Here is a 26,329-nt window from a genome sequence, read left to right as displayed (position 1 = left end):
TGATAAAACCATGAGCCTTATATGCAATTTTATAGGGGAGGTGTTTGGGAGTATGTGTCGCAGGACAACAAAACTCATTAAGCATGCAATTTATTTATAACAACATGCAATTGATATTTAATGTAAGCTTAAGAAAATATATAATTTATGAATATATACTTGCATCCTGTCTATAAAAGATCTCTTTATAAAAGAGAATAGTTTATAACACTTTGCCTTAGAAACCAACCTTTAAATATTAAAAGTATTCGATTAGCATTGTAAAACTAGGGTCGCCCTACGCTTAAATGGGAGACACAGTGTTATATTGACACTGCAGACCCCAACATGCCAGGTGCCTGAGTGATATTGCTATTCAAATGCTTTTTTGGATAATGTAGACAGCATTGCTTTTGTAAAAGTACCTCTAATAATCAACCTTGAAGAAATGAGGCTTCTGTTGTGTTGTTGAGTAATGAAAATCGCTGCGGTAAGTCAAAGATTTTGTAAACTTTATTTGTTTCCTTTTGCCTTTTTAGCAAGTATGTTATTTTTAAATTAGTAATATTGTCAGTACCATTCTGTATGTGAATTGTGTTGGCGTTTTCCAACATGCTACAGACTCCAGTATGCATTTAAGTGGTCAGTTCTCAGCATCAGCTGCCCTCCTCCTCCAGAGTCTGACATTCCTTGTCACTGAGTGGCTGCTTCAAGCAGCCAATCACAGACAGTTAAGTGTTCCCACTGAAATAAATGAGGGTGTTTTTCATGCATGCGCACAGAAGTCTGAACGGACCGCTACATTCACCAAGCCAGCACTGGAGCTGACTGGTGGTGAGTATATCATATGCACACAATATAGCTGGGGTCTATACAAGGAGCAAAGGCATGTAGTCCCTTCAAATGTTCATAGTGTGCCGGGGACCATGCGGATATCATACCCTTAAAGTGCATAGGACAGCTGGTGTGTATTTTTAAAAATAATAAACAATTTTGGACTGCAGTGTCCCTTAGGTCATTTTGGTTAATTTATATGTATTTTTTTAGGCTTTTGTTAGGTTTTTCAAGTTAAAGAATTCACTTAAAATCCATCAAAGAAAAACAAAAAAATACATGTTTTGCATGATAACATTATATAACAATTTTACAAACTACTTTTTTTTAACAATAGTCTTTTTAGTGAAATAAGAAAAACAGCTGTAAACTCCCAGCTCACTCATCAACGAGCAAAAACTGCAGTGGGAGCTCCGAGATTCCAGACGCTATCTCCAACTTGTTACATAGAAGAACCTGAAGAGCAGGAGCAAAGCCAACCGGAATGGCTGCAGAAGGCTCTGATAAAGGGCCAACATAGAAGACATTCACTGGGAATGGCAAACAATATAACAGATAAAGAAAGATCCTCCGATCCTTCCAAGAGTCTCAGAAAAGAGAAGGTAACAATCCTACATGCATTAAAACTATGATTTCTTGTATTATAGAAAGTACATGATATAATTTATAGTTTCTCTAATAGTACCATCAGTCAAACAGCATTTCTACCCAGTGCCCTTTGCAATAAACACAAGTTATTTTTTTTTTAAAGTTCAGACACAGGTAAGTTTTGTTTCCCCTTTCTTCTGCGCATTTTTCATAAGAAACAAAACTTATCCTCTCTTTTACAAACACATTCTGTAATGTCATTTACCTGCGTATATTTCCAAATGACTAAGAGTTGAAATAATTTCTTTCTTCTTTCTTGATCTATTGTGCATGCAAATGTTAAACCTACACTACCATTCACAAGTTTAGAAGTGTCCTTGATTTTGAAAGAAAAGCAAGAATTACAGTGTGGCGGTTGTTAATTTTGTAAATGACTATTGTAGCTGGAAACTGCTCATTTATCTTCATATGCGTCATATGTGTCCTTTATCACTCCCATCACTCCTGTGTTCCAATGGCACATTGTGTTCCCTAACCAAGTTTAAGTTTAAAAGGCCAATTGATCATTAGAAAATTATTTTTCGTGAAAGCAGCTAAGTAACCCCAAACTTTTGAACAGTAGTGTACATTTATTTTGCATGTTATACATATCATAATTGGTAATACATTTCTGTAAAATAAAATCCAAACATTTTAAAAGTTTTTTTTTGTTTACAGATCGAACACCAAATGACATTAGAGCAGCTACAGAAACTGAAGAATGCTTTTGAAGTAGGTACATAATATTTAATTCTGCTTTTATAAGTAAAAAAACAAAACAAAACAACAACAAAAAAAAAAAAAAAAAAGAAAAGAAAAGAAAGAAAGAAAAACTACCAGCTCACAATACCAAAACTAAGAATTGGCACGTTAAATTATGAATTAATACATCTCTTTATGGTTTAGGTATTGAGGCCTGGTGATATTCTACAAATAAATATAATGGATTTTTCTCCCTGTGAACCTGTGTTATAGATTTTTGGAAACAACTCAACTGAGAATGGACATGTCTTAGTGTGTTACCATGGTGTGGCCAAGCTCAGGAGCGGCTCAAGGTGTCCCTTACTTGTGCCATCACAGAGGAAAAATCTCCACCACCACCATGTCAGTCTGATCCTTTCCCAACAGGCAGTCCAAAAACAAAATCAAATGCACATTTCCTATGTACAAGGAAACCAGCAAGGCCAGATGCATATTTGGGCCTTCATGGACCTCGTCAGTAGTGCCAGTCTAGGCACATATGAGGAATGAGGTCAACATCTTAAGTCTTTGTGTATCTAGTGAGCAGATGTTGCCGCTTTCTGTTTTACTGGAACACAGAGCTTAATCCTTTCACTTGAATTGATATGGAATGATGATAGCTTAATTTTGTTTAGGTACAAATGTATATATTTCCCCAGGGGCCTCACTGTAGCACCCAGTGGCATCCCTGCTACCTAAGTAGTCTTTACGTTTCTGTAATACCAAAATGCAATGCAGTGTCTTCTTGTACTTAGAACCTAACTTCTTGTTACATTATTCCCAATTTCATCAGGATCTGTTTGGGTTTCTAAAGTAGTTATATTAATAGGATGTGTTTTAGATTTTAAGGTTATGGGTACATACCTGTATATACTGTAATACTAGAGGATTGAATGAATAGTTGACATTTAAAAATAATTGTATCTATTGTGTGCATGTTGCAAGATAGAGGATAAGCACCTGTATCTTCCGAGAGAATAACTCATTTGATGTGGATATTCTACTGTGGATATTCTACTGTTTTTGACATAAATAAAGGAGACAGGCCTTTCACGCATTAGAGATTCATGCGAAGAATAACAGCCTTACTCTGTGGCTAAAGAAATGTATAAACAGCATGCTGTCTAACTTGAATATCAACCTCTGTACAAACACAACATTTCATGACGTACTCCTCTGGTAACAATGTTTAAGTCATCTTAGATGGTACATTAGTTATCCTATATTGCAGCAATCACCTGTACAGACTTGTTGTGGTTAAATGGCAGGCTGTTTTAAACTTAATATATTTATCAACCACGCCAAAAACCATTCAATGGGTAAAATAGCCTTCCAACTATAGTACATCATGTATAGTTGCGTGACTCGTATCTTGGCACGTTGTAGGTGTTGTAGTTTAACAGATGGAGATACACAAGCTTACCATGTGTGATTTGGTTAAATTTAAACTTGCATGGAGTAGGCATATGGCTATCCAGAACACAAGACAACACATTTTTAGGTTTTTACAAGAAAAATGGGCAGAATAGATAGGCTTAACATTTTTTTCTTTGTTGTCAAAATCTGTGTTTCTATATACCGTATATATTCAAGTTGTTCAAAGATGAATACAATTTCTATGGTTATGGAGTATTTCTCAACCCTGGACCTTGCAATGTGCTTTAACATGAATTGACAATGTTGATTTGGTGTTTGAATGGTGACTAAACCAATAATAGCCTTTATCCAGGTCATTTAGATCTTCTTGCCATGACTTGCTCACAATACAATTGAAAATGTGGGTTCACTGAGCACAACAAAATTGCTACAATGGTTTAATATGTTGTTACTATTAAGTAATTCATATTTAATTTACACAGCAATAAATGTTATATTTATCAGCTGATGTATTGATTTTTTATCTCAGGAGCTTGAAAAGAAAGGGCAAAAGTCAATTGATGTAGAGAAGTTCAAACAGATTGTAAAGAAATGTTTAAAATTACAAGGAAATGTGAGTATTGCCTGGAAATGTAATTTTGACATATTTGTGCATTAAGTATATGAAATAATATCATGTATTGAAGGTTGTATTAAATATCATGTATTGAAGGTTGAACTTTACAACAGTTTATTAAATTATGTTAACTTTTAATTGGGATGGTTTCCAGAAAATCCGGTGAACCATAGAGAAGCCAATGGTAATCCCCCCTCACTTTTATTCTTTATACAGGGGTATAGAGTAGAAGGGACCTCTTGACCTCTTCCTCAATGTACATTGGGATGGAGGGTTATAAAATATAGCCTTTGAGCCTCCCCTCTTTTGCCACCTGCATGCAATGAGGGGTTGGGATAAATATAGAAATAATGGTGATGCCTATTGGCCCTTTGCTATATTAATTTCTAGCTCCTCCAAACACTGTGTATAACAAGGATATGACCTGTTACATTATATATATATATATATATATATATATATATATATATATATATATATATATATATTTCCCAGTCCTTGCATTGGTTTTCCATCGTGACGTCTCAGGACTCATGACTTTGACACAATATATTCTTTTCATTTTTCAGAACGATGAACTGATTGAAAAACTCTTTATGAAAATAGACTTTGCAGCCAAGGGCAAAATCCATTGGGTAAGCTACAAGACATCTAGTACAGTGCTGTCTAGATTTTAAATCTTGTGATATATATAATGTTTTGAAGCATAGGCCTGTGGGAGGCAGGCGATAATAATTTGGTGACACAGTTGTGTGGAACCCATATGAATTTCCCAAGCAGGCCATTGTCTACAAAACCGATGCACAAGTGTCCAAGAAAAATTGCCATTATCTGTACACATTTCCAATGATCTGAGATGCTTGTTGTATTTTCAGGAAGAATTTTGCACCTACCTGCAGCTAGACTACTCTGAGCTGGAGGAATTACATCAGAGACGCAAACAGATAAGCTTTACATTGCCTTCTACAGCCCAGCAGATCATTCATGGCAGCCCAATCCTCCGGGTTTTTCCAATGCCAGATGACACCTTGATAGTAATGAGAGACGATGGGCATATATACTTTTGGTCTACACAGCTCAAACTGAAACGTGACAAAACAATATATGTAAGTACCATTTAACATTACTTTTTTTGCTAGAGTCACATTGGAGGTATAAATAAATGCTTAGACCAAAATGCAAACTTTTAATTTCATTATGGATCTTAAATATGCAATATTTAATTCACAATAAGGCTAAACTCAATTAGTGTTGTCCTCTTTGGCAAGCACCAGGAAATTATGTCATACCCCTGAACTCATCAGAAGAAGAATGCACAGCGCAGGGTAAGAATGCTATACAGTAGAGGCTGTGCCTGGTAGGTGCAGATACCCATGGTGTAAGTGTGCTGGTTACAAGGAAGATGACACTGGGGAACCTGATCACCTATTAGGGCAACCTGCCCCTTCTTTTGTGGCAGAGGGTCTGTCGCCCACTTGACCTGACAGCTAGGTTAGAATTTACCACTAAATACTTTCATATCTTAAATTTGGCCCATATTAACGTATATATACTACAAGTAGCATTGCTAATAGGATAAGAAAATATTCACATAAACCCAAGTATCTCCAAATCCTGATCATATTTTTTGAACACCCTGACCCTTGCAATTCTGAAACAACTTTCTGCTGACGTCGGCTGGCGGTCCCGCTGACGTCAGCTGAGGATCTCGGTGACGTTGAGGGACACACAGCCAGTGGCGTCGCCGCCCCTGTTGCCCCCCTGCCGAATTTGGAATAAAGTCGCAATGCAACTTTAAATCCTGTCTTTTTTATTTTTAATGCGGAGGAGAGAGAGGGTGCGGCCCGCGTAAGATCGGCAGCCAGGGCAACCGATCTTACACGGGCCGCACCTCGAGCACTGCTACTCTTCTGTACTGCATAGAGCAGGGGTTCTCAAACTGCGGCCCTCCAGCTGCTGCAGGACTACATCTCCCATAATGCTCCTTCAGCTAAGGGGCTGGCTGAGGAGTATGGGAGATGTAGTCCTGCAGCAGCTGGAGGGCCGCAGTTTGAGAACCCCTGGCATAGAGGAAGCGGAACCTAGCAGAGTTCACGTGACATCACATGACTCTGCTCCAGTCCTGCTTCCTCTGTGCAGGAGAGAACGCAGAGGGAGGCCGCGCCCTCTGCTGAAGTCTGTGAGCGGCATCGAGGAGCTGCAGTGCAGGTAAGGGGAGGGTGTTTGAATCAGTATGCGTGATTGAGGGAATTAATCTGTGAATGAATGAGTATATGAATGAATGAGTGTGTGTGATAGCATGGATGTGTAAGTGCTGGAACCTAGGCATGATGGGACTGTGATTGCTGTTAGCAATCACACTCCTATCATGCCAAGTCAGCCAGTACATGCTGAAACCTAGCTAGCTGCCCCCCTTGTGTATTGATGCTGCCAGCAGTATAAGGTCTACACATCACTTACAGCCACCCTGTACTAGCATGTACTGGCTGACCTGGCATGATAGGAGTGTGATTGCTAACAGCAATCACAGTCCCATCATGCCTAGGTTCCAGCATTTACTGGTTGGATGTGTAAGTGCTGGAACCTAGGCATGATGGGACTTTGATTGCTGTTAGCAATCACACTCCTATCATTCCAAGTCAGCCAGTACATGCTGAAACCTAGCTAGCTGCCCCCCTTGTGTATTGATGCTGCCAGCAGTATGGGGTCTACACATCACTTACAGCCACCCTGTACCAGCATGTACTGGCTGACCTGGCATGATAGGAGTGTGATTGCTAACAGCAATCACAGCAAGCACAGTCCCATCATGCCTAGGTACCAGCATTTACTGGTTGCCTGGGTATGATAGGAGTGTGATTGCTGTGTGGGCAGTGTGGACGCCAGGGCTGGCTTTGGGGTGTGCAACCTGTGATCTATGCCTGTAATTTAGGGGGTTTTAAATATACCTTTTAATGACGTACCTGCAAAGCTGGGTTTTTGCGTTATTCTGTAGATCCATAGCTATATATTTCCATACATTATTTATGTATACCTGCAAATACAGTGTTTTTATGTCTTATTCAGTTGATTAATACCTGCAATGCTGTTTCCATGTATTTATTTGATCTATATAGAACGGAAAAGAAACACCTTCACGAGTGGGTAGGTCTTGAAAAATGAATATAAAATAAATTACAGTACCCTACAAATCTTGCTGCTCCCGCAGATCAACACTCCTCATAAGTGTTATAACAAATGATGTATAGGCAAAAGTCGGGGCGCATAGATATGTGGGAAAAAATAAAACAAATATAGTGTAATAAGTAAATACGAAAAAAATAAAAATAGAGATGTTAGTTGCACTCACAAGTGTATAAGAAATTGAAAGCTCGTCAAAAATCCATACTCTCTTTCGTCTTAGGAGCTTCTGTGTAGAAGATAAGAAACGAAATAGTGCAGTAAAAAAAGATATTGTTTAATGAATATAGATTAAAAACTTACAAACAAGTAGGCATAACAACTGGGTTATGCGTAAGAGCAGTGTCCTTTATAAAGATAAGTGGATGGTCATCAAGTCCATGTAAAGTCCAGGTTTTCAGTAATTGTAAAGTTTTCCAATTACTAACATCTCTATTTTTATTTTTTTCGTATTTACTTATTACACTATATTTGTTTTATTTTTTCCCACATATCTATGCGCCCCGACTTTTGCCTATACATTTATTTGATCTATACCTGCAATGCTACCTTTCATATACTATTGTATACCTGCAAATACAGGATTTGTATGTCTGATTCTGTTTATTTTATATATACCTTCAGTGCTGAGATCACAAGTGAATTTCAGTTGATCTATACATGCAAAGCTTGGTTTGTGTGTAAATGTGTTGATCTATACCTGCTATTGGCAACTGGGGCTAATATTAATATATATGGGCAGCAGGGGCATCAATACACAAGGGGCAAAAACACTAAGGGGGGTATAAACGACAATGCAGTGTGAAAAATCCATCCTGATGTAGATGTCTGTGACGTAGATTGTGTCCTGCTGTTTGTGTGTTTTTGGTTATCAGTGTAGCAGAGCCTATCCTCGGGTGTGTGTTTAGGTGTTGGTGTGGCAGAGCCTGTCCTGGTGTGTGTGTTCAGTTGTCAGTGTGGCAGAGCCTTCCTAGGGTGTGTGTTTGGGTGTCAGTGTGTCAGAGCCTGTCCTGGTGTGTGTGTTTGGATGTGGGTGTGGCAGAGCCTGTCCTGATGTGTATGGGTGTCTGTGTGGCAAAGCCTGTCCTGGTGTGTGTGTTTGGTTGTCGGTGTGGCAGAGCCTGTCCTGGTGTGTGTCTGGGTGTCGGTGTGACAGAGCCCGTGTTGGTGTGTGTGTTTGGTCATCTGTTTCCTGGCACTTAACTTACAGTAGGAATGATTTCATTTATATTTATCCAGAGATAAAATGCCCTCCTGGAGTTGTAGTGACTTCAGGGGGCAAACCGTTCAAGGCCCTGAAATCATTTAGTGGAAAAGTTATTTATTGTGCTATAATATTTATTTCAAGGATTAGTCGCACTCAATTGTGGCTTCAGGCTTCCCATGATCAAGTATTATTTTAGCCCAATAACAAAAGTATAATTCCATAGCACATTACTTTTGGAAATTATGTATGCCCCCCCAGTTTGACTGTGGTATCTTGTGTGCCCCCCCTATATATTGTTTCTAGAGTAGCCACTGCACACAGCTGTTTAGGGAGAAAATGGCAGGAAGGGTCAGAATGTCACCTCTGGTTCGTGTCTTTCAAAGTAGTGTATGGAGGCTATGGAGGCATGGTGTAAATGGGACGATTGGGGAGATTAAAGATCTTACGTTATTGATTATTTATCAGTAAGTGTTTTTGTGAAAAGTCGAGTCCTACGAGTGCCTCGTTTTTGTGGATCAGTATCTTAATGGTTCGGTAGCAACACCAGGCATATTACACCTCAGACCTGTGATAATAGTGAGTGGAGGACACATGGACTATCTCTGTCTCTGTCTGTCTGTATCTCTATCTCTCTCACTGTATATATATATATATATATATATATATATATATATAAATGATGCAGCCACTGAAAAAGATACTATTAGTATTATTTTTTAGTATTTATTATTATTATTATTATTATTATTATTATTATCATCTCAGTATATATTGTACCTGTGTATACTCATCTACCACTCTCTCAGTAAAGTAAATCAGTAGGATGATTAGATTACAGAGAAGGTCATGTAAAGAGTTAGTGGCTGGAGATCTTGAAGGTTGGTAGAACATAGGTTCTCTATTAGAATACTGATATGAGACAGACAGACTGTATGCCTCTCTGAATGGGTGGGCTTCGAGTATTTAAAGTGGGAATATGTAACAAGTAACATCTTGGAGACATGTGTGGGAAAAATTGATAATGGCTAAAAAGCATCTTAAATTGTAGAAAGAGCAAAGAGGGCAGTTCGGAGAGTATTTGAGGATAACAGTGGAGAGATAAAGTGTTGTAAAGCAGCACGACTGGATGAGGTTGTTGAAAATGAATAGGTCATAAAAGCACTGCCGCCCAACATCAGACAACAGGTGGAAGGCTTGGTGCCAACTGACCCCAAAGTGGGCTCCTTCTACATGCTCCCCAAAATACACAGAGGGAAACCCCGGAAGACCCATAATTTCAGGAGTCGAAACCCTTACAGAAAATATTTCTGGCTGGGTTGAAAAAATCCTTAAACCCTTAGTAAAGAGATTGCCCAGTTACCTCCAAGACACCACCGATCTTCTCAACAAACTTACCAACATCGGCACAGTTCCTGAGGGCACCATTCTTGCTACCATGGATGTAGAATCCCTCTACACCAACATTCCCCATCGTGACGGTATAGCAGCTTGCCGCAAATACCTACAACAGGAGAACCTAGGAATGGAACCCATAACACAACTAATACATTTTATCCTCAACCACAACTACTTCACATTTAGACAGGACTTTTATCTCCAAAAAATGGGGACTGCAATGGGCACACGAATGGCACCACAATATGCCAATTTATTCATGGCCAGACTGGAGGAGGACTACATCTCCACCTGCCACAACAAACCGCTGGTATATCTCCACTACATCGACGATATACTAATCATCTGGACTGGTAGCGAAGAGGAACTCCTCAGATTTCATGAAGGCTATAATGCCTTTCATCCAGAGCCGGCCTTAGACGTTGTGGCGCCCTGTGCGGACTACTCCTCTGGTGCCCCCCCTCACTATCCCCCCTCTCTGCCCCTTCAAACTACCCCTCCCCTCTGCCCCTTCAAACTACCCCCCCGCCCCTTCAAACTACCCCCCCTCTGCCCCTTCAAACTGCACCCCCCCTCTGCCCCTTCAAACTACACCCCCCCGCCCCTTCAAACTACACCCCCCCGCCCCTTCAAACTACACCCCCCCCTTACCTTGTTGCCGGAGTCCTGCGGTGAGAGCGGGAGGCATCCGTCTTCTCGCTCTGCCGCGGTGCCTGCATTTCATGTTGAGCGCCGGAATAGTCCGGCGCTCAACATGAGATGCTGGCACCGCGACAGAGTCACGGAGAGTAAGGGGTGCCGAGCGGTTGCTGAGAACTTCACGAGCAACCGCTCAGCGCCCCTGCCCGGGACTTAGATTAAAGCATCGGGTTTTTTTTTTAAAAACTTTATTTAACATTAAAGATGTTAAATAAAGTTAAAACAAAAAAACCCCGATGTTTTAAGTTAAGTCCCGGGCAGGCGCCGCTGCTACCATGGCGCCCTGTGCGGTCGCACTGGTCGCACACCCCTAAGGCCGGCCCTGCTTTCATCCCACTATAAACCTGAAACTGAGCTACTCCCGCACTAACATCCAGTTCCTGGACACTACCATCTACATAAGGAACAAGTCAATTCAGACTTAACTCTACCGCAAACCAACAGATAGACCAACCTATCTGAAACACAACAGCTTCCATCCCAGACATACCAAAAACTCAATCATATACAGTCAAGCTATTCAATATAACCGCATCTGTTCGGATCCTATGGACAGAGATAAACACCTCCAGAATCTCAGGGAGGAATTCATAAACCATAGGTACAGTACAAAAATCACAGACTCCCAAATACAGAAAGCCATCAATATCCCCAGAGAAAACCTTCTGAGATACCAGCAGCCACAAAAAAGAGATCGAGTACCATTAGTGGTCACCTATAATCCAGAAATGGAAGCCCTGCGCAAGATCTCAAAGGAACTACAAGAAATCTTGCACACTGATGAAAGACTTCAGACGGTATTCCCACATCCCCCACTGCTCTCATTCAAACAGCCTCCCAATCTCAAACAATGTATAGTGAGGAGCACCCTTCACAGGCGAACAGCAAATGGTACCTCTCCCTGCCAACAAAAGAGATGTGAGACCTGTGCACACATCCTTCCCACAGATGAAATACAGATACCAGGCTCACACTTACACCACAAAACCAATGGCTGCTTTACGTGCAAATCATCTAACGTGATGTACCTCATCATGTGTGCTAAATGCCCAACAGCGATGTACGTGGGGGAAACAGGCCAAGCATTACACAAACGGTTTAATTCCCACAGACATACCATCAAACAGAAAAAAAATAGATACTCCTGTTGGAGAACACTTCTGTCTGCCTGGACACAGCATTCAGGATGTGAAGCTGTCAGTACTGATGGGATCGTTCCGCACCCAGAGGGAGAGAAAGATATGGGAGATCAAACTAATATACCGTTTTAATACCCTACTCACTGGCCTCAACAGAGACAGAGAATTCATCTCCCATTATAACATCACTAACCATTAATCCCTTCACAATTCGAATTAACTACAAACAACTTATTCCTGGGAACATTTGACACCTTCATGAATCTGGCATATGTCTAATGGTTTTATGGCCCCTCTAACCAGGGAGTGAACTGACCAAGGATGCTTTGATTGAACCATATCTATCCATTGGATCTCTGCTAGTCCAACTAATTTACTGCTGAACAAATCCCCCAATACCTCTGTGTTTATCTAAAGTCTTTGTTAACGTGTGAATTGTGCTTTTGTATTTAGAAAAGTCTGTGTTAGCTTCATTAATGCCTGAGGAAGGGACCTAACAACTTGGTCTCGAAAGCTCGCAATCAAACTCTCAGTTAGCCAATAAATGGTATCATTTTAACTATACTTTTCTCCTAGGTCATAAACAGTGAGCTTGTTGCAGACAGTGCATGCATTCCATAGGAATTTTATTAGGAACCTTATTCGAAGAATGTCATTTTGATCATTTTCTGTTCTAATATAAACTAATACATAACTGCTCATGACTTGGCAGACTAAAGGTTTGGTTATGTCATGCTTTGAAACAGAATCCTAGGATACTCAGAGGTACTCAGCTGTGTCTCTGGCACCTACACAATGATGTAATTTGTAACATAGTGTGAGGACTGAGATCAGAATATAGTTGTATCTATTCACAAAAGTATACTTTTTAACCTCACAACTGGCATTTTCTATGGTTACCAATAGTTTTGCTTTCACCATATGAGAATGCTATCTAGCAAAAGCGGGGGAAAAAATGCACAATAGTCTTCAGCTTGATTCAATGACTCATTTAAAATATAGACAAACATAGACAAGATTAAACACACTAAACTCGTACTTACTAGTCTGCACTTCAACCGCCAGGGCACAATTCCAAAAAACGAATGCTATGCTCTCATAGTCACAGAACAGCATGAAACCACTGTGAAGTACAGGTTGTTGCCACAGATGAAGCTCATCACAGCTAGAAATGTAACACTGTGAGGTTGAGATTTACCTCTCTTAGTTTTTGTTTTGCAGCAAACAATATACAAAAATGTAATTGTTAAATATATCAATTTAATACTCGCAACCCATTCAATAACAGCTTTCTTTCGGTTTCCTGTGGATTTCAATGTAGCTTTTTTAACCAGCAGTTGTCTAGAATCCATGTTTGCTATTTGTAGATAAGGCAGCTGAATCTCATACCATGCATTATCAACAAATGTTTAAGGATTAAGGTTTAGATTGATCATTGCCCTGACCCTGTGTGTGTGGCCCATGACATGCAGATTAGCAAAACCTGCAGTGTGCAAAACAGTTTGGTGTCAAAAAACTGACAAATGACAAATAACTTTATATATATTTTCATTGCTTTTTTTTGCCAAGCACTTGTTCTCACAGCAAACAATGTAATAAGAAATTAATAAATCAAGGCAAATCTATTTGATCCTTTAAATTAGTTCTGATGACAGCACCTTGATTATGTTTCAGGAAAAAAGTGTGAAAAAGATGCCGAAATGGGTGACTGATTTTACTATAATGACTCAGTATAATAAATTGGTTTTGGGAACTGGGTAAGTAAAACATAAGTGTTGTTTATAATTCCCAGATGACCTGGTGGAAATGGTTATGTCACTGGAAAGCCTAAGCTTTTGACTATATAACTAAGAGCATTTGAGCATTTGTTATGATGCAGAAAGTTATGTCATAGATTTTGTGAATGCTAATTTCAGGGCTGATTTATAGCAGGGTCATGTCAGGTTGATAATCCTGGTTCCTTTTTTGGTACAACCTGGTAATGGCTGAAGATGAAGTAATCCTTGCTTTCCCCACAAGCTCCTAGGCTTGATTACAACATAAAGTAATCGATGAATCTAAGCTTACAAAACACAGAGTAATGCTTCAAAATTAGGTGACATGATTTTATAAAATCAACTCTTATAAAAGCCATGTTCATCTTTAATAGTAGACCTACAGATGCTCCCCGTGTACCTTGTCTGTTCCATTGTCCCTGACATCTAGGGAGCAGAGTTGGAGATATGTGCCTGCAGTTTTATAGTTGTCTTTTATCTGATTCCACTGAAGGTGACAGATAGTAGAAGGTTAATGTGTAAAGGCTATTCTACTGCCTGCTGAGGGTCCCAGCATTGATCTGCATTCCTCAGAACTTCCTGGGGCACGACTAGCGCCACATTAGGGAAGGATTAGCTGGGCATAGAGATGGTGCTAACTCCAGACATCCTTTAGAAGATGTGGAGAGGTTTAGATTGGCATGGCCAAACACCACCCGCTTACCTGAAGAAAGAAGAAACTGATCCAGAGAAGAGCTTTACCCTGAGACTCAATGTCAAAACTGGGTAGTTCACAGATATGTGGATCATCTTTTACCGCAGAACCAGTTGGGCAGCCAGTTAGAAATTAGATCTCTGCTCTCTAACTCACAAAACTCACAGACTGTTCAACAGTTAATCCATACAAAACATAATCTCCCCATAAAAATGAGTGTAGGAGGAAGAAAATGGTGCCTCAAATGCCAATGTATATTAGGTGATAATGTGTTTCTAGGCAACATCTTGCAAGTGTCCACTTTAAAAGAACACTATGTTCCTCCTGCATAAACCCTAGATTTGGGACATCTAAAAATTTATAAACAAATTTTACAGTATTCTGTGGGGGTTTTACCAGTATTCATTGTTTAGTGGGAAGTAACAGTTTGTAATATATATCTATGCACAGAGACCGAGAGATCCAACTCTATGAATTATCAAACCTGGAACCATACTGCCAAATCACCGGGCTGGAGACTCTACCTTTAAAACTAGACTACTGGTAAAGTATGATTGCAGTGTCTCTTCTCTTGATTTTATAAATTAGGGGAACATCTGAGGTTCATACATTGTAAATTTTTGAAAAAAAATAAGGGGATCATTCTCTTGCACAAACAAAGGAATTATGAATTATATATAAACCATCAATGTGTACTTTAAGCATTCTGTAGAATATTCATAGGAAGTGCACAGGACAATGTATTTGTCGTAGTGGAAATGGCACCAGAAGAATATTATTCCAGGCTTCCATTGTGGTTATATGTTGAATTGCAATTAAAGCTTAGCTAATGACTTCTTAAAAATCAAACAGCCCAAGGTCAATTCTACACTTTTACTGATGCCTGCCAAGCACAGAACAGCCAAGCAAATCAGAAGAAGGTGGACCTGCTTCTTAGTATGCAATAAAACTTGATTTCTAATAGTTTACAGTTTCTTGACAAAAAGAGGCATATTGGCTGCATCATTGAGGTGACCTCTCAGCTTCACTATAACTGATTGGTGGTCGACACTGGTGAGATTCTTATAAAAGAATGTCCAAGGTGGCACTGCATTATTCATATTTACTCTGGAACATAACCTGGAACAAAAGTCTCCCGACATTTAGCTATGGACTATGCAAGCTAGCTGGGATTGGAGGGGCCTTTCATAACGTATAGTGAAGACATTACATTACATTTATTTATAAAGCGCCAGCAGATTCCGCAGTGCTGCTACAGTCAGAAGAACAATTTAGAAACACATACAATAACAAACTGGTGCAAAGGAGAAGAGGGCCCTACTCATTTTAACTACTTAAATGTTATTACATTAACATTTCACTGCTTGTTTTATAAAACATAGCAAGAAAGCTCTAGCATGTGTAAATATATACTTTGTAATTTCTACCAAGCAGGTAGGCATACTTGGCAGAAGGTTTTATATGCATTAATCTACCAGGAAAATTACTTTTACTCCGGCAGATTTATATTTCAACTTCTTGCATTCACATCTACCCAAGTGCCTCTATGGGCTTATTGCATTGTGAATCCCATTTTACTTTCAGGATAGATTTAGTAAAGTGGCATATTAAAATGGTTTAATATTTTTCAAATATAGAATTTAAATAAGAATATTAATGCTCTTTACTTCTCTTTTAGTGGGACAGACACTGATGAATGTATGATTTTCTATGGTGATGACCAGGTAGAGTCCCTTTATAAACATGGATAAAAAATACTGTATTTTACTTACTAAAGTATTTAATTAAACCTTCCAGTGAACATTTTCAGATGTTCTTAGTGATATCAAAGTCAGGACATTCTTAAAATTCCACCCTTTTCATAGGGGTTTCTCCCCTCAAACTTACTTTATGTGGAACCTTACTGAACCAAGCTGGTACTGAAATTGCCATTAGATGATGTTAATGTGTTTTGCATAGGGTCCACACTGGCTTTACTCCTCAAGTAGGGCTTGTTTTATGGCATCCTCATAATGATTTAGGTTTCCCTTCCTGAAGATGCATGGTTCCACCCACAGGACATTGCATGGTCAGAAGTATGAGGACAGCAAACAGCCCTTCTAATTAGTAGATATTGAGTAAGGTCTAATGGTTATTTCTTATATATATATATATAATTTTGTAATTTATTTTGTTTCTTCATCAGGGTTGTGTGAACATTTTACATTTAACATCTGTAGGAGAAACACTGAGGTAAGAAAAGTCTACAACAGAAAACACAAAAAAATTTACCAAGCTTTCATAAAGTCTAGACTATAACTAAATACTCAAATTTAAAGGAGCTATTGGGACTTCAGATAATCCCTATTAAAGGAATATTTTTGGTTCTGCAAAGGAGGTGATAGTTTGAGGGAACCTAACCAGGAATACCATGTGTTCAACTGTCTTCTGTGATAGGACAATGATTCAACTGGTTTCTGGAGGATATATACAAAATATTAAATGCATATAATTTATAAGCAAAACTGATTATGTCATTTCATCCCTAGAATATGGAAAAAGATGCCAAGGCTGGATAGCTGTATGCCTACCATAGGCATCGACAGTACAGTACTGTCCACTCATGTATCTTTCATCCGTTGGAAAGTACACAATGATTGGGTAACACAGGTATCAGAATATATATAGGCTCTGTAGCACTATGAGCTTAAACATTAAAATGACATATTAGTATAATACAATGACTGGCTGGGATGTCACAAATGTATCATTAGTGTTGTTAATGTTTAATTAGTTTCTGCTGTTTTTCTTCTTCAGATGAAATACTACGACTCCATTAAAGCTGTCATTTCAGCCTCCAATGATGAATCTACCGCTTTAGTAATAGGTATTTTCCACGTTAACCTTTTCTTCCATAAAATATCATGCAACGAATGCATTCTTTCTGAAGCCAGGGCAGAAATAAAGATTGCATCTCACAGATATTTTTAAGACACACCTAGATAACCTAAATTACTGACAAAAATTATAAGGACAAGAGACTGCATATTTTAAAAGGTAATCATTCCTTAATGGCATACGGGATACATTTTCTGGAATAATTTTACTGTATACATGTATCCAGGTTGCACCATCGGGACAACAAATATAGACCAGCAGATGAAAGATATAAGAGAACTTGCAAAGGATACCAAGAGCCGACGTACACAGGTCACAGCTGGACCACCCCAGAAGAGGGCTGCTGGAGATCAGACTGTGTTCCACGTGTACAAAGGAGTGAAAACATTCGCCTTTTGCAAAAAGAATAGTCTTGTTGTGACCGGGGGAATGGACCGAATAATCCACATGTGGAATCTCTATGTGCCAGAGTAAGGGCCTGACTTGAGGGAAAATAATGTAAATGATCATTTATTTCTTCATTTTGTGTTTGCTATAATACTTGGTGGGAGTTCTCAGGGTAGCAGCAGCTCCCCTGCTGAATAACCAGAGGCAGATAGCCCTATTGGGAGATCAGGCTCCCCAGCATGCCACTTCTTATTGGGCTAGTTGGGTCTTGTAACTGGCCCATATACACTATGGAGCATTGTGCCGAGCCAGCACAGCCTCCATGGCGACCTTACGCTACACAACACATGCAGTGCACTAGGATATGATGTCAGAATGATAGACAGAGGGCATGGTGGCAACTGGTAGGGGGAAGAAGCTGAGGCGATGCCCTGGGTCAGGCCAAAGGCAGTGCCCAGCCAAGATACATCTCTCCTTACTGCTGAGTGCCAGCATATAACATCTTAAGTATGTGTGGTGCCAAGTACAACATGCAATGGAGAAGGTTGTTCCAGCTCAGCACAGTCCTCCACTTTAAAGCCCTTAAAACGGCTATCATGTATGACTACAAATGAATGCTTTGAAGAAAGAAAATACCATTCTATTATATGTGCGTCTTGATTATAATGAATGTAACAAGACAAAATATTGTGTTTTAGACGATCGACAGGAATGCTAAGAGGCCACACTGCACCTATCTTTTCCGTTGATATTTCTCCAGAGGAAAACAAGATATTTTCCATTGCCATGGACTGTACTATAAAGGTATGTTAGTGAGTGTGTATGTATAACATTGCAATGTGACATTTTTATTCAAACAGTGTGAGTAAGACTGTGTACAGAATGACGGCAGGGTCTGAGTGGGTTTTTTCGTGCCCCTGCTATTGATTTGATTTTACTATTCTTGGTATTTGTGTGGATGAGCAAAACTATACTTAGTAGGAGCCATGCTGAATGCTACCAGTAAAATGTGCAATTCCTCTCATTTCAGGCTGATTTTTAAAATGTTGCACCAGAATCACTCTTTTTTTATAACCCCCATGTTCAAGAACTTCAGCCTTCTTGCCATACATTACTCAGTCCTTGGCACTTCCCTCTTGGTTGCTGTTGTCCCATTCAGTGAGCTAGTGTAGTCTGCTCTAGAATAAATGTATCTGTTGTGTTGTTTAAGGTGCTTACTGACCTACAATACCATAGTTTTTGAATGAATTCTCCATGAGCTAACAGCACTTGCAATTTGTCCGTTCCTAACTTTGGTTTCTGGATTATTTCTGGTCCCATGGATTGCTTATTGGACCAGTTGAGGTCTAGAACCTTGGAAAACTATAGTTCTTGCAAAAAGTCCAGTGAAAGGCCTTGGAAACTTTTACCGTTGGTCTTAATTTGTGTCTGCATAGAGTCCCTCTCCATTCCTGTAAACAATAATTTATTCACATTGGGCTCAGATCACATGGTTTTATTCTTGCTGTGGGTCAGAGCAGGGATCTCCATGTTGACAGCAAGTACACGGTAACCTTGTGTTGTTTAAAGTAAGTTTTTGCGGTGGCTACTGATCACCCTGCATCCCCCATTCCACTTAGTTTGCACTTCATACAGTTGCAACTGGACTAGCATTTGCCCGCAATGCAGAGAACAACAGATTACTGGTGTTAATTAGGGGATAGGGACAAATGAGACCCTTTTAGCAAACTTCTACAGCCATGGAGAAAAATGAGCAGGGCTTTTCTATTGATGACAATATTTCATATTTTGCTAGCGGACCTTAAAAAAAAAAAAGAAAACCATTCTAAAGCTTTACATAGATTTGGTGCTCTCCCTAGTGGACATTTCTGTGGTTTTCTTTCTAAAGCAAAGGGAAGTATATAAATGTAATTAACCCTTCATAACCAAGGGTATTATGGACATTTCATTCAAAAAGGTGACCGTGTTTGGTCAATAATTAGTTATTATTTAATGCACCCATATAAATGACAGACTACCTTATTTAGTGCACTCATACAAATGATATATTACTTTATTTGGTTTGCCTATCTATACACATTACAACTGCTGCATCCAGGAAAGGAGCCTTCTTCAGATAATATATATATATTTTTTTTTTTGGATATAGTATGCGGTGATACCTTTTTTATTGGACTAACATAATATTAAAAAGACAAGCTTTCGAGAGTTATCCTCCCTTCATCAGGTCCGAAGCAATACTAATCAACATGATAGAGGTTACAAGTTGATTAGTATTGCTTCGGACCTGATGAAGGGAGGATTACTCTCGAAAGCTTGTCTTTTTAATATTATGTTAGTCCAATAAAAAAGGTATCACCGCATACTATATCCAAAAAAATGTACTGGACTAATACGGCTTCACCCTTTTACATATATATATATATATATATATATATATATAGTGCATACAAAGAAAAACACCCTTCAAATATAAATGCAGCAAATGATATACTGCAAAAACTGTACTGATCACATTGATATACTGTTAAATGCCCCCTACAGTATAACATTTAATGTATGAAGTGGTATATTTTGTTATCTCTTAAATCAACCACCTTTTACCAAAAGATTAGGTAATTTCAGTGATCACGTGACCAGGGACAGCGCTATAAATTCACACCGGGCTGCTCCAGTGGTGGTGCAGTCCCCATCACCAGAAACCAGTCCCCATCTGCATTATGTTCCATGCCGCCATGAAGGATTTAACATAATCACAAAACATGGCACCATTAACGTCATTAGGAATAAAACTGGCTTAAAGGGATTATTTTGTAAAAAATTTTTTGATACAGGTATTATTTACCAACCAGATAGTCCTAGGCACTGCATTCAATGAAGTTTGTTTCACAGTTTAATTTTTTACTATCTGCTGGCTTTTCAGAAGGCTCTGCATCCATCATACCTAACAGGTAGCTTTCAGGCTGTTAAACTGCAAACACGTTTCATTTTAACGTGTACTCTTACATCTTCCATGTTTTTTTAGATCTGGGATATACAGAATCAGACCTGTGTGTTCACTGCCAGCTCCAAATCCAGTGGGATTTCAGGAGAACTAACTGCTTGCGTGTATATACCGAGCATCAAAGCACTTTGTGTTACAACAGATTCAATCAACCTCCTTCAACTAAAGCTCAAGTAAGATACATCTATCTTTTCACCCAGGCTTTTAAGAAGCATATACTAATGTACACAGTATTGAAGCTGCTGGATGGTAAATTTATTTCTTTCTAAATGTTTGATATGCTCAACTACATTAGGCAGTATTTTTTATGTTAATTTATATGGTTAATTTATATGTAGACTAAAAGATGTATATTTTTATAATCATTATGTGCAAAATAATCTACTAAGCAATTTGCTTTCTGGTTTTGCTTTTTAAAAGCATTGGATCTTTTAAAGTCCATATTTTAAAGGATCTTATTTTAGATCAAAGTAATCTTTTCACTTACATAAAGTGATGGCCATCAAGAATGGGCGAATGGACATAGCCCTTGGCACAGCCTCCCTACACTGCAAGTAGGGTCATTGTAACTAATTCTTGTAATTATTCATGTCGCGTTCTGAACATTAGTTGGAAACATTAGATCACCAGGCATGTAAGAAACAGGAAAATAAAATAATAAAGTATTTATTTATTGATTTGCATAGAGCTATCATATTCTGCAGCATTGTATAATAGTGAAAAAAGTAATGTTATGAGCAAGATTTGATGAAAAAACTTCCTAATTGTAATAGATTTTTCCTTTTCATTCTTTTAAAGGTCAGCGACTCAGCCTCATCTAGACATCTCTCACAAAGAGCCAGTTCTATGCTGTAAATATAACAAAGCCTTTAGACAAGTGATAACCTGCTCAGAAGGATCTGTAAGTCTGTATGAAGACGCTACCTTGTAAATGTGATAATAGCACCTGTGAGACAGTTTAATGTGACTGCACAAAAGAGACCGTTTCACACCAGCACAGTGGCAAATGCCTTAGAAGAGCCGTTTTAGAATGAGTACAAATTCTGAAAAGAGTTCCCCTTAAACAAAGATGTGTGCCGGCCAACATAGCATTATGTAGAGACACGGCAGATAAAGAGTAGGAAGTGTTAGATCTCCATTAAGGGCAAATACTTCTAAACTGCTGAAGCAGTTAACAACATAAGATTTACCAGCGTGCCCAGATGCCTCTATTCTTGATTTATTGCAATTAATTTTTTAGGAAATCGTCTAACTCATGTCCTAGTTGCCTCAGGGAGAGCTTCAGCTGCACACCCCAAGTACATTGAGTTCCAAGAGAGGTAGACGCAGATCTATTATTGTATTGTATTGTATTTTGTAACCAGTTCAACCACTTTTAAAAAGTTTATTACACCACAAGTTCACATCAGTTAATTTTAACAGATTAAACGCATGTTATGCGTTGTTGTGACCTTCATCACCAGTTTCATGTTTGATTTTTTTTCATCACGAGTTGTAAAGTACACTACTATCTCGGTTTAAGCTTCCTTTTGTGTGTATGAAAAAAATATTTGCAATTCTTCTGAAAAAGCATGTTCTTTATTTATCTGTAGATGGTAAAAGTGTGGGATTTCGAAACAGGCAGACAAGTGTTTGAGTTTAACAATGCACATGGTGAAGCAGGCATAACGTGCATTGACTTTGACCCCAGCGGGAGAAGGTATGTAAATATCAAAGATGTCACTTGTTTATGTAGGCAGCCTAGAAATGCAAAACATAAAAAAAGAACATTGAAAATATAGGATCTATAACCTTGGAATAGAAGTTAGGTGTTTTTCAGAGACCGTTTCCTGCGAAAACCTTGCATTTAGACAAATTGCTCTTCAAAAAAAATAAATATATATATATATTGATATGTAATGTGACACTGTACATCCCCAGGTAGGTGTTGTATTGTATCGTGTGCATTGTCATATGTATCATGTGTGGGTCATATGTATGGGTTATATGTAACATGTGCAGGTCATATGTATGGATCATATGTATCATGTGCGGGTCATCTGTATGGGTCATATGTATCATATGCGGGTCATCTGTATGGGTCATATGTATCATGTGGGGTCATCTGTATGAGTCATATGTATCATGTGCGGGTCATATGTATGGGTTATATGTAACATGTGCAGGTCATATGTATGGATCATATGTATCATGTGCGGGTCATATTTATGGATCATATGTATCACGTGCGGGTCATATGTATGGATCCTCACACTCTCAGGGCAATGTAAGGCGCAGGTTTATATTACCTGTCTGGACCCCTGTGTTTTATCTGGGAGGGGGTTTTTCCGTAGCCTGGCTTAGCTGGGTCTGGCAGAGAGCATGGGCCAGCAAAGTGTAACCGGAGAGGGCTCCAATTGGGAGCTAGGCTTTTATTTTTACGCTTACATGTTAACTAAAATGTTGTAAAAATGCTAAAACAGTTATTTTTAATGCAGTACAATTAAAAACCAGCTAGACTGTAAGATAAGCAGAATAAAAGTAAAGTTTATAGCTAGACATGTACTGTATGTGTCAATGTCTGTATATGTGTATAGGTGTGTGTAGGAATGCTGAAATCGATGTTCTATTCACATTATAGGTTAATAACTGGAGGAAGAGATGGTTGTTTGAAAATCTGGAATTACAATAATGGACAATGTCTGCACACGCTAAAAAGAGGTAATGGCTGTCCCATTGTTACTTGCTCTCAAAGCATGTCAGATAGAAGTCATGGGAGCGGGTTCCATATTTTCCAACAAGCAGAAATTGGTAAGAACTTATCCCCTGGTAAAGTCAGATTAATCTATAACTAAAAAAAAAAAAAGATTGGTTCTAATAGTTTGTAGCTACCACCAGTTCTGTGTTTTTATGTTTCAACCGAACAGCAATACCCTAACAATAAACTATTTTACTTTTTAGGGAATAAATCAGAGGAGATCTGTGACTGCATATATGTGGAAATTAACAGACACAAGTAAGTGTTTTTCCGGTTTATTCACAAGACTCCTGTGGAAATGTAGTCAGTGTGCATTTGGTGATGACAATTTAAATAAATCAGCCACAGACATGATGGATGTGACAGATATACTGATGTTTAACATTGACTCAATTAATGTCAGCTGGAGCGGATGATATAGAAAATAGAAAATGCATCCTCATCTTGACTTATTTCTGCACTTAGAAGACATGCTGATTTTCATTAGCCCCTAGGCACTCCTATGTAAGAGTAAAAATTCATTGAAAGTGGAGCTCAGACAGAAATTTGTAGAGCACAAGGAATAAAAATATAATAGCCAAACGCGGGGATTAGTTGAGCTATATTTCAGATCCTCTCATTTTACCTTGCCTGCCTACGGGAATTTAACCTTGAAATCCTACCTTTCTGAAACCATTTTAACTGTATCTGTTACTTTTCCTGAATAAAGCACAGTTTCCAGTTCTATACACTAAATAAATCCATATAATGTAAATGCTGTAGAGCCCACCTTCGCTGTATAACATGATATCTGCATGATTATTTCTCCCAATTAAGTTATTTCTCCCTTTTTATTAAGTTTGCTGGAGGTCCATTAGGACAGGTTGGCTGACATGCTATTGTCCCCACTGGCTTTCTTTTAAGGTAAAAAAGCCCCTTAAATTTAAGATAAAGAGCTTCAGAACAATTAACAAACATTACAAAAACCCACTATATCACAGAAGCTTACTGTGTGAATTTGTGGAAACCGGCATAGGTTTTATAATCGCGATTGGATGCAATCCAAGCTGAAAGTGTTGTGTTCCATTACATATCTGCTTTATGGCTATTTTGTATTTCAGATACATTATTTCAGTTGGATGGGACAGAAGAATAAACATGTATTTTGTGAGTATATATCATCAGATACAAGAGTTCATATTGGTAATGGCGATAAATATTTATAAGACACAGCTACAAAGAACTTGTCTTCAAATGCATCAGGTTCCTCATGACTGGAGGAGGGCCTACCTGGCAGCCCCCCTTTTTCCCCTCCTCCCATAACCACAATAAAGACATACACCAAATGTAATTTTAACAAATTGACTTTATTTATTTAACAATGTCAATAAAAGTCAGATATGGATTAATATGTCCACGGTGCAATCCAACTTGCATCTCCGCACCGTGACACTAACACAATTAACGTGTCAAGGGTTAAGTACCATTAACCCTTTGTAAACTTTACACCAATGTGTTGGGCGCTTAACGAACGCCCCTTTTAACAATTAACTAAACACCATCAAACTGAAACAGTAACCAGTGAAACCGTCAATGAATAAACACCATCTGGCATAGGCGTGTAAACCATATACCCGCTGTGACTGACGGCGTCCCTTGCCCGTCAGCCCGTGGCACCAATAGGAATCGCAAGGGCCCTTAGCCCAAGGAGTGTCTTGCACTTAAGCCCGAAGGCTTGTGCACCACGAGCCAACCACCCCTAAAGGTGAGTAGCTCTAGCACCATGCCAGCATAAAACCTACACCATAGAAACAAACACAAAAAAAAAAAAAAAAAAAAAAGGGGAGGGTGGGAGGGAATATTTTCAGGCAAAAGGCAGTAAGGAATAATGCCCTACCCTGTAGGGAGCCAAATTTATAGCCCATATGATGGGGGGGGTCACCAGGGGGCTGCTGACCAACCCCGAGTGACCCCCTAATCTGCAGATTTACATATAGCTGGGCAATTAGTAACTTTATACAGTTCAAAAGGTGAAAGTGGAGGAGGAGAGGAAGGGCAGCCCAGGTCCCCCCAGTCATGGGCCCCTGCGTCCATTTCTCTCCCTCCAGGGCTGTGCTGGTTCTGGTGCCGTTTGAGCATAAAGTCTAATATAACGAGGGCTACCTACATCTCTTGGCTGTCTTTGATAAATTGAATTCCCTTACATTACATATCTCCCAAATCTCCAACAACATGGATTAAATGACAAAAACTCTTCAAAATGAGAATCTTTATATCCAATGGGATTTGAACACGTGTCATCCAAAAATAACGTCAGCATTTTTTGCTATGTGTTTTTTCAACAGTAAATCAGTGCAAATTATACACTTTTGGGTACACAATGGCCTGCATATAAATGCATGGAGAAATGATTGATATGACGATGACAAATAATAAATGTCTACAAATATGTATTGTTTCTTCTTCACAGGATTCTGAAGATGACTTGCGTCATTTGCAGGAACCACAGCCTTGCTGGCAGGATGATTTAGTAAGGACGGCTTATTGTTTAATAGTTGTAGTGCAATTTCTTTACTTTCTCCAACCATATCTGGCTCATCTGCAAACTCGTAGTGTTGAGAATATGCCGTATGAGAGCGTGCTATGTTGCTCCATTATAATTAATTGCCAGAGCAATCTTCAAAATTATACATGATCTACTACTTAGTGCTTTTACTGTGTATTAAATTTGGCTTTGGCTTGAATCTTGCACTCCTTTTTTGGGTCTCAAGGTCCTTATGACCCCTAAAATAATTGTTTATCAATAACATTAGGTGTGTGTCAGATTTAACTGCTAATTCAATAATTGAAATATGCATTAACAAGAACATTCACAGTGTTAGTTTTAGCGTGAAGGTTATTTAATGATAACTAGAATTAAATGTAAATTCTGTTTCTTTACATTATGTTGTTCTGTATGATTGGATGGTAAGTCTGTCTGTACACTCGGACACAGTCATGCCAACTTTGTGGGAGCAGTTTGGGGAAGGCCCTTTTCTAATTTAACACGACGGTGCCTCATTGCACAAAGCAAGGTCCATAA

At 38.8% G+C, this 26,329-nt stretch overlaps 1 protein-coding gene across 1 annotated transcript in view; it reads left to right on the top strand.

Annotated features, from left to right (window-relative positions):
* LOC149273194 (cilia- and flagella-associated protein 337-like) overlaps positions 1–26,329 on the top strand; it is a 35,486-nt gene that overhangs the window by 886 nt on the left and 8,271 nt on the right. The window contains exons 2-21 of the mRNA XM_089506603.1: positions 1,151–1,415; positions 2,119–2,172; positions 4,088–4,171; positions 4,744–4,809; positions 5,050–5,280; positions 13,469–13,551; positions 14,714–14,806; positions 15,942–15,987; positions 16,449–16,495; positions 16,792–16,912; positions 17,060–17,129; positions 17,367–17,610; positions 18,226–18,331; positions 20,553–20,704; positions 21,330–21,432; positions 22,124–22,230; positions 23,152–23,231; positions 23,472–23,526; positions 24,369–24,414; positions 25,718–25,777. Of these exons, the coding sequence (XP_089362729.1) occupies positions 1,151–1,415; positions 2,119–2,172; positions 4,088–4,171; positions 4,744–4,809; positions 5,050–5,280; positions 13,469–13,551; positions 14,714–14,806; positions 15,942–15,987; positions 16,449–16,495; positions 16,792–16,912; positions 17,060–17,129; positions 17,367–17,610; positions 18,226–18,331; positions 20,553–20,704; positions 21,330–21,432; positions 22,124–22,230; positions 23,152–23,231; positions 23,472–23,526; positions 24,369–24,414; positions 25,718–25,777 (2,113 nt within the window). The remainder of the gene's footprint in view (positions 1–1,150; positions 1,416–2,118; positions 2,173–4,087; positions 4,172–4,743; positions 4,810–5,049; positions 5,281–13,468; positions 13,552–14,713; positions 14,807–15,941; positions 15,988–16,448; positions 16,496–16,791; positions 16,913–17,059; positions 17,130–17,366; positions 17,611–18,225; positions 18,332–20,552; positions 20,705–21,329; positions 21,433–22,123; positions 22,231–23,151; positions 23,232–23,471; positions 23,527–24,368; positions 24,415–25,717; positions 25,778–26,329) is intronic.

Source organism: Sceloporus occidentalis, unplaced genomic scaffold, assembly GCF_023333645.1.
Source record: "Sceloporus occidentalis isolate IW3139 unplaced genomic scaffold, rSceOcc1.0.p SCAF_397, whole genome shotgun sequence".
Lineage (NCBI taxonomy): Eukaryota > Metazoa > Chordata > Lepidosauria > Squamata > Phrynosomatidae > Sceloporus > Sceloporus occidentalis.
Note: the sequence above shows the minus strand (reverse complement) of the source record. Positions and strands in the feature narration are given on the sequence as shown.